The sequence below is a fragment of the Limulus polyphemus genome, unplaced genomic scaffold (genome assembly GCF_000517525.1).
Source record: "Limulus polyphemus unplaced genomic scaffold, Limulus_polyphemus-2.1.2 Scaffold1271, whole genome shotgun sequence".
Lineage (NCBI taxonomy): Eukaryota > Metazoa > Arthropoda > Merostomata > Xiphosura > Limulidae > Limulus > Limulus polyphemus.
This window is the reverse complement of record NW_013666881.1, coordinates 186,004-196,043: the sequence shown is the minus strand read 5'-3', so window position 1 is coordinate 196,043 and position 10,040 is coordinate 186,004. Positions and strand designations below refer to the sequence as shown.

General features: G+C 36.6%; 1 protein-coding gene across 1 annotated transcript in view; it reads right to left on the bottom strand.

Moving 5' to 3' along the window:
* LOC106462871 (glypican-5-like) overlaps nt 1-4,639 on the bottom strand; it is a 67,293-nt gene extending 62,654 nt beyond the window's left edge. Inside the window, exon 1 of the mRNA XM_013922837.2 lies at nt 4,314-4,639. Coding sequence (XP_013778291.1) covers nt 4,314-4,521 — 208 coding nt within the window. The 5' untranslated portion in view covers nt 4,522-4,639. The remainder of the gene's footprint in view (nt 1-4,313) is intronic.
* Nucleotides 4,640-10,040: the final 5,401 nt, after the last annotated feature.

Below are 10,040 nucleotides of genomic sequence, written 5' to 3'. Positions count from 1 at the left end.
TGTGCTATCCGAGCTCTGTCCACCGAAAAGAACGAAATTCTAATTCTGACGTAGTAAGTCCGTAGGCCTACCGCTGACCCACAGTGAGTCGAAATCGATTACACGGCCGTTAGTTGCAACGTCATAACGGTCGCTTATAACAATACATAAAAACTGTTTGTTTGTTGTTAAGGGAGGAGGAATACAATGAGTTATTTTTGCTGTGCCCACCACGATTTAATGTAAAACCTTTTAGACTTATCGCTGAGCCACTAAGGGTGGGGGTGGAGAGGCTTTAAAGAATCCAGCGAAAAAACTAGATTATTGATTCTCTGAGCGGAAAACTTTTATGAGATACAGGATTTGTGGATAAATACAATAACTAATAAGTATCTTTTTTGTCTCTTTTTTTCTTTTCAGAAATACGTCTACAATTGGTATTGTTGCGTCAGCGAGTCACGTGACTACTATGACGCCACGTTCTAGAACTATCCTGTACTTTGGCGAATGCTCTAGTGTTTGCTAGATGGGGTAGCGGGTATATATAAGATGGGACAACGTGACGCGGTAAGGTAATGTGCGTGTAGGTAGTGAGTAATTGATCTGCAGTGAGAAAATATTGTTGAAGTTAACATTCGTTATAGCGTTTGTTTTAGCGCGAATGTTGAAATCAAGTGTATCGTGAAGTTATATTCAGGAAGAATAAACCAGTTTTATTAAGTAAGGACTTGTATCGCTAAAGTTTCGTCGGAACAAAGTTACGGAAAGTTAATTAACAAACGGAGACGCAACAGGTATTATTAAACTTCACCGGTGGAACAACGGTAAGCCTACAGATTTTCAACGCTAAGAATTGGTTCGATTTTCCTCGAGGGACACGGGAAATAGCCCACTGTAGCTTTGCTGTGAGGAAATTTCTTTTTTTTACCAGAAGAAGCTATAATTCCTGGAAAAATACTTTTCAATTTAATCCTTTTTTAAAAGTTGGTTTATTCTATCCTCGAAATCTTAAATAAAGCTGTTCGCCTAGCTCAGTGCAACGCTTTATCCGAAAAGGTTGCAGAGCTAATGTTTGTTTATTATTATGTGTTCCACCAGTTTGCAAAATTGTGTTATTGGTATTTTCATTCAGATGGACCGTTACATCATAATTTGTTCCATTCATAACATAAAAAAAGCATTACTGTTTGTTCTATAAAGCATGGTGAGGTTTTGATATGTTTTACAAAATTTGAGAAAACATAAAACCCAGAGAAACTTACTTGTTACAAACATCACAAGCAAGTCTAAAATTCATTTACATAAAACCAAAAAGCAAAGTCAACACAAATGCCAATATTTGGCTGACAAATATCAAAGAAAAATAACTTATTAAGATGAACAAACTTGATAAAATGAGACTTTAGTAACTGGTAGGTTTTCCTCTATTCATTATGACTTCTCTGCACCTGTTCCTCAAATTTCTGATGACATTTCGGATGACTTGTTGGGGCAGCACAGTCCACTCTAAGTTCCTGGACAGTCGTGGGGTCAGGTTCTGTCTCTAACTACTCTGTCTAGCAAGTCACACACACGCTGAATCGGATTAAAATCCAGTGACTTAGCAGACCAGTCCAGTACCTCTGTTTCTTCCTCCTGAAAACATTGCTATGTGATCCTGAAAGTGTGAGGACGGGCGTTATCCTGCTGATATCGAACTCAGTTCCAACAGCACCAGCAAAAGGGCGAACAATGGGTAGCAGGATCTCATCCACGTAACATCTTGCTGTCAGGGATCCATCATCCACCATATAGAGGTCTTTACGACCCTCCATGGTTGAGTCACTCCCAAAGGTATCATGATAGACAATATCACAAGCCAAATATATCTTTCCTTCACGTCTCCAGATCCTCACAAGTCGATCACTTCACGATACACAGAACCTGATCTCATCTGTGAACGGTAAAGAGTCCCATTACTGAATGGTACAGTTGAAATGTTTCTGTACAAACGCCAGTCAGACTATTCAGTACCTTGAAGCTAGTATAGGGATATTCTGGACTTGAGCCTAGCCTCATGAGCCTGTTTTTAACCGTTGAGCACGATATATATGTGATCCAGTAACTTACTGAGACCCCTAGCGCTGCTGGTGAGGTTTCTAGGGGTTAAATACCACAGATATAGGTCCTCCACTCCACCGGTAACCCTTCTGCAACCCTGGCCTAACCTCCTGTGGCCTGGTATTTGCGCCACAATCTACTTACCACAGATTGTGACATTCCCATGACCTGTGTTACTTGAGTCTGGGTGCGATTCTCCTGTAACAGTGCGATGGCTCTCCAAATTTAAGTTTCAGTTAATTGATTTCTAACAGCTTGCACTCTCTTTTCAAATATCAATACCACCAAAAAAAAAACAATAAACCTAGCATTATATCAACAGGAAACATCTTTACTAATCAATCAAAACTAACCTTTTCCTTTACAGAATTTTGGTCATTTCTCCTAAAGACCTATTACGTAAGAAATCATTGATGCATAAACTTACAACCCTTAGGTAGGATTAGTGTAATCTTGAACAATAAGCATACTAAATTTGTAAAACATTGTTAACTTAAAATATAGACAAATATAAACAAACCTCATTATCCTTTATTTTTTATGAGTAGTATGTCTCTTGAGCTGCTAATATAGATTGAATGCTAAAAATATTTTATTCTGCTGGCCTTACTTATTTTTCACAAATTAATGGAAGTAGCGCTGCCAATGAATGGGATATTACAAATATTTTATTCCACTCATTTTATTGGCCTTCCTTATCACAAATTAATGGAAGTAACGCTGCCAATGAATGGAATATTACAAATATTTTTTTCACTAATTTGATTGCATTCCTAGTGGAAGCTAATGCTTCTGTTGAATTTGCCAGTTTTGAAACTTAACACTTATTAAACTTACTTTACAAATAGGGAATTGAAAACGCTCTTTAAAGTGTTATATCACACGATTAAGGTCTTGCGAACGATACATCTAGGAAGAAGTCCACTCTGAGAAGACATCTTTATTTAAATGTTCTAATGTTTTCTTTTTATTATTATTTTTTATCAAGTTTAAATTTTGGCTGATTTCTTATTGCCTGTTCGTCTTTTAAAGTATCACGAAACTCCATCAAGAAATCAAAACTTCAATGAAAACGTCTACAGTCACCAGAGGGCCACATCGATATTATTACGTGCCAAAACACGGTACGTGTAACGCTACCCCAAGTGGCTACACGTTAATGAATTGGCCATTTTCCCGCATTTTAAATAGATAAGTATGTGTGTCACAACACATGAAAAAAAAAAAACTAAACCGAGGCCATTGCCAAGGTTTATATCTAATACCTCATTTCCGAACACCTTAAAAATATAACATCAACATAATGTACATCTAACGTATATTAAGTTTGTAAATTCATAATCAGCGTCTAGATATTCCTCTTTTTTTTTTCTACACGAAAACGTAAAATGAGATCTGACAAAGAGACAAACAAAGACGTACGAGTATGCTTTTAAAATTTAACTTAACAAGTATAACGTGTAAGACGTTTATAATTTTTCGGTGGTAGTGAAAGAACGGATATTTTTAGACTTGTTGAGAGTCTCCGAATGCCGGTAATAGTTCGAACACTTCTCCTGGCCACGCGTACTGTTCTCTGTTCGAAATCCAACGCAAAATCAACCAAAAATTCGAAGATTAAAAAAGTGGTCAAAAAAGATTAACATATTAGATCAGTCATGATTTACACAATAGAAAACAAGAAAATTTGGGTTTTCAAAAAATCAAACTCATTATAAATGATATAGGGTAAGTTGACTCAGCGTAGAAATAAATATGGTCTATCATCCACGTTAACTCTCATCCGTTACTTCTGGCTAAACTCATATAGTGGTCAGAAACTGTTAACGGTATCCATTTAGGACTCGTATAATCATGAACTATTTTTAGTTAATGTTTCCATTTAAAGAAGGTAGATGCTGTGTTCATCTGTACAGTGTGCCCCCCAGTGGCACAGCGGACTTACAACGCTAGAATCCGGGTTTCGATACTCGTGGTGGGCAGAGCACAGATAGCCCATCGTGTAGATTTCCAAACAAACAAACTGTACTGTGTGGTTTATCTGATACTTGTGTATTATTTCGATACTCTATATGATACCATTAAACACAAGATCATCCAGGAGTTTCAACTAAGTCAATAATAACAGATAAATTACTTAGAATTAACTCACTCTATCACTTCACTAATAAAAAAAATGTACAGTAATTAATATATATATTTAAAATAAAGTTCATGAATTTGAAAACGACTACCTTGAGTAAGATTGTCCGAAACTAAATGAAACTGTTCCAACTTCTTCATCTTAAATAACTGGCGCACTTGCGAGCAATCCGTTGCTGTTTCAGCCACGCTGATTCCAGAGCCAAGAGGTCCAGGAGATGTAGGTAACTTGCTGGCGCATCCTTCTCCAAACCAAAACAATATTAAGACCCAAGTAAAAACCGAGATTCCGAGTTCCATTTTCAGCAGACTACAAAAGTTTCACTTCCTAAGCATGAAGGGTTATTTGTTGTATAAGAAATGTACTGTAGGAGGACAGACTAAAACATCGATATTAGTACGGCGGGCTCTCCTATTACACGTGAGTGATACACGCAACGCTATTCTCTCAGCATCCAGTCCAAGCTTGGTGCACATATCGCACCCATTGGCTTCTCAAACATGACGTCACGTCACGTGGTAGTCAACGTCGTCTCACTACGCTTAACTAGCCCGCTGTATTTGAAAAATGGGGCTGTAGTGTAGATCCGCCCTGCATACAACCACTCTATGACAGGCTTCTAAACAGATCATTCATTTACTTCCGGAAACACTTACATAAAGATCAACTATTACACTCACTTAATCGCTATATCATACATATATCACTCCTAAATATGTACTATAAGTATAGTCACCTACTGCTAGACTTACTTAACACATTATTTGTGTAGTATACATGCTATGAATTAAAAGGTGTTTTATTTATGTCAATACATACTAAATATATTACAGAATGAATAAGCACTGGAGTATATGGGACTGTTTGTAATATGCGAGATTGTTAATTTACCAAATACTCAAAGTGTACACGAGTGCAAGTGGACATGGCCCTGATAGGGGAATAGTAGTCATGCTAGTGACATGGGATGAAAACACCCTCATTTATGAAATGTTCAGCATTTAACAGTGCTAACATCAAACCTGAACCGCCCAGATCCCGATAAAGAGAATTCGCTTCACCCTACGTTAAACTAGGAGGAATAGGTCGTGAACGTACCTGAGCCAAAAATCATTATACAGAAACTTCTAGCACTATAAAATAGAAGTTACACATACAAAAAAATTAAAGGATAATGAGGTTTACTTATATTTGTATATTTTTAAGTTATCAATATTTTTCGAACTTAGCATGCTTATTGTACAGGATTACACTAATCCTACCTAGGGTTTGTAAGTTTATGCACCAATGATTTCTTATGTAATAGGCCTTTATGAGAAATGACCAAAATTTTGATTAAGTAGTAAAGATGTTTCCTGTTGAGATAATGCTAGGTTTGTGGACTTTTTTGGTGATATTGATATGAGAGTGCAAGCTGTTGGAAACAAATTAACTGAAACTGAAGGAGGAACTGTTACTGGAGAAACGCAGAGGTCATGAGGGTGTCACAATCTCTGGTCAGTAGATTGTGACGCAGATACCAGGCCACAGGAGAATACGTCAGGAGGTTAGGCCAGAGTTTCAGAAAGGCTACAGATGCAGTGGAGGACCGATATCTGCGGTTTTCAACCCTTATAAACCTCACCAGTAGCGATAGAAATCTTCAGCAAGCCACTAGAGTACGTGTATCGTGCTTAACGGTCAGAAACAGGCTCCTTGAAGCTGGGCTAAAGTTTCCCTATACTAGCCCCAAGACACGAACAGCCCGGCTGGCGTTTGCCCAGAAATATGCCACCTGGACACTTTAGCAATGGACCTCTTTACCGTTCACGGATGAGATCAGGTTCTGTGTTCGTCAAGTGATCGACGTGTGAGGAAAGCGATATTCGGTTTGTAACGTTCTCCACCGTGATACATTTGGGAGTGGCTCAACCATGGTCTGGGATGGCATCAGCATGCGAAGTCGTACAGACTTTTATATGGTGGATGAAGAATCAAGACGTTACGTGGATGAAATCCTGCTACCCATTGTTCGCCCTTTTGCTGGTACTGTCGGAGATGAGTTCGATATCACCAGGATAACACCAGTTCTCACACCGTCAGGACCACGCTGCAATTTGTACAGGTGAAGAAACAGAGGGACTGGACTGGTCTGCTAAGTCACCGGACCTAAATCCGATAGAGCACGTGTGGAACTTGTTAGTGAGAGCAGTTAGGTACAGAACCTGACCCCACAACTGTCCAAGAGTTCAGAGCTGCTCTCGTCCAGGAGTGGACTGTGCTGCCCCAGCAAGGCATGTGAAATGCCATCAACAGTATGAGGAACAGGTGCAGAGAAGTCATAAACAATAGAGGAAAACTTACCAGTTACTAGACACATTGTGCTAAGTTTATTCATCTTAATAAGTTAGTTTTCTTTGATATTTAGGAGCCAGATATTGGCATTTTTCGTTACTTCTGTTGTTTTTTATTATTTGTAAATGAATTTTTCGATTGTCTTGATATTGTTTACTTGTGATATTTGTAATGAACAAGTTTCATCAATGCTGAAAGTCTCTCTGTGTTTTTCTTCAAATTTTTATATCAAAACCTCATTATCGTTTACTTTTTGCGAGATATGTACAAAATGTGTTTGTGCAGGTCCCCAAAAACAATTTCCACAAGGTTTATGTATAATTATGCAAACCTTTCTATGACATCAGATACATTTATCCAGTATTCAGTAAATTACTTAAAAACACTCCATAATCTTAATATTGATAATAAAAGGGTTAAGTGCACATCTCCTATTAATAGCTATTCTAGCTTCCTACCTAAAACCACCTTTCTTTTTTTTTTTTTGCATCAAAAATGGACTGCCTGAGTGATATACAGACGTTAATATCTTAAAAACTTTCAGCAATATTTTAACCAAATATGCTCATTGTTATACCGGTTCACGAACCTGTTTTGAAAAGGGCCAAATAGCTGTGCTTAAATCATGTTTTATTAGCTGTATCAGCTGCAAGGCTGTATCTTGTATAAGTCTGAGCAGACACCCTATATAATTGAGGTGGGAGAGGACATACACTGAACCAGTTAATGTTGGAATAATGATTTATTAAATATTTTGGTGACATAATTTGTATGTTGAATTTTTTATGGCAGTAATTTGATGGCATTTAACTATTGCATTACATGTTCATACTCATATGAAAACATTCGATCACAATCTCGTAAAGTAAGTACATTGTTGTCACATGATGTCATGAAGTAAGTACATTGTTGTCACATGATGTCATGAAATAAGTACATTGTTGTCACATGATGTCATGAAATAAGTACATTGTTGTCACATGATGTCATGAAATAAGTACATTGTTGTCACATGATGTCATGAAATAAGAACATTGTTGTCACATGATGTCATGAAATAAGTACATTGTTGTCACATGATGTCATGAAGTAAGTACATTGCTGTCGCAAGATGTCATGAAGTAAGTACATTGCTGTCGCAAGATGTCATAAGGTAATCACATTGTTGTCACATGATGTCACAAGGCAAGTACATTGTTGTCACATAATGTCACGAGGTAAGTACATTGTTCTTACATGATATCATGAGGTAAATACATTATTTTCACATGATATCATGAAGTATGTACATTGTTGTCACATGATATCATGAGGTAAGTACATTGTTGTATGACATTTATATCCTAATTTTCTGTATTCAGTGTTTGTGATATTCAGTTTCACTCAAAGAAGTAAAGCTCACACTTTTAATATTTCCTCTACAATCTGCCCAATATCATTTATATCATTTGTTTACCCCCTCCTCTAAAGAAGTAACACTACATATACGGTCAAACGCGGCTGTTCTAGACTATATATTTGGATTGGAGTTTGCTACACCTACTTGTGACATTGAAGGGCTAAAAAAATCATTGAATTCAAATACAAAATTGAGTAATTTTCTTCTTTAATTATTGCGTCTCTTATATATGCCTCGCCTGTAAGTTTTCGGACTTACAATACTAAAACCAATGATTCTATTCTATTCAATGAACAGGGCACAGGTAGGGCGTTGCAGAGGTTTGCGCTACCCCTCCACCTCCCCCCAAAAAATACATATAGACACATACGTATATATATATGCTTAATGTAAAGTCCAAATTCTGAAGCTGAAATATAGAAAAAATACATAAGTATGTTGATATTTCTTGAAATATGTATTACAAAATGGTATAGTTATTTTATATATATTCGATTCAAATTCTTTAAAAGATAAAGATATATAGTCCGTTTTTAGGTATCCACTTACAATTCTTCTGTCTGATCCCTTCCTTTGTTCTGGTCTGTCATGGCGTAGTGGTTAGGGACGCTCGATTCTCAATCTGAGGGTCTCGGGTCAACCCAAACACACTCATCTTTTCAGCTGTGGGGCGTTATAATGTGACATTCAATCCCACTTTTCACTGTAGTTGGCGGTGGGTGGTGTTGATTAGTTACCTTTACTCTAGCCTATCACTGCTGAATTAGGTATGGCTAGCGCAGATAAACCTTGTGTAGCTTTGCGCGAAATTCAAACCCAAACTTCTTATGTTCCACAGAATCATCATGCATATTTTCGTTGTGAAGCACGAGATCTGTTTACGTCACTTGTTTTAAGTTAACCGTAAAACAGTCGCAATTATAAGTTTAGTCTAGCAATCTGGATCACGAAGAATTTTTTAAATCAATATTGATCTTAAATTTTGGACCCAATTATTTCAAACGCTCAGTTTATTTGAAAGCAACGTTTTGATATTAATGTATTTTTTTTTCGTCCTAATTTTCGTATATTCTTTATTGGTCCTTAAACGAGACATTTGCGTCTATATAGCACATATCTCGTGAATGTAAAAAATTCCTTTATCTTGGTGCCTTCTACTATACGAAAGGTCATATAGGTACGTTCTATTAAAACCATGTTGAATCCTAACCACGTTGTTATAGTTCGTACTCTATCTGACGACCGTGCATCTTGGCAATAACCCTGCAGCGTAGTTCTGTGTCGCCTATGGACACAGAAGTCCATAGGCGACTTGACTAATATACAATAACATTTCCTTTTTCATTCTTCTCTGTACGATTTTCATTGGTCGTTATACGAATAAATAGTGAATTATGAATTATATTATAAACTTCACAAATGTTTCCAATACGTTTTCTACTATCAAATGTTAAGTTTTTTATTTATATTTTCATATTATTTAAGACTGTCGTTCCAACAGGAATATCGTATTACACAATCAACAAATAATACTTTTTTTTTAAACATGTGAAATATCCTACATCAAGATCTACATATTTCTGTTTCAACACCTTGTGCACTCTGGTGGCATCTAGTGGTAAATGCATTCACCATTAGGATTTTCACAGAGCTATTTCTGTCTCGATTATTGTTTGTGATCAGCTTGAATACTCTGAACAATCAAACAAACTCTCGGTATAACTCAAACCCGATGATTGTTCCTACTCTTTCTTAACACTCGTGCCAGATGCATAAACATAGAAGAGACTCTTCTGACCCTAACCCTCCATAACCTTCACTTCACCTCAAAATAGCTGAATTCGGCAATGATTTTATTTTTATTCTGGTTTATATAAGTAACTTGCTTTGATTAAAAGTTAATGATAATTTCATTTCATTTTACTTTTGTGCGCGTTTGAGTGGTAGTTATGTATATCCTTGAGTCTTCAAAACGTTTAAAGTATTTTTTTGTACATAGTATTAGTTTAATAACGATTTTCTAAGTTGTGTATTTTCTGTATTGAAGTCGCTGTCTCAACTTTAAAGGAACTATTAGATTTTATT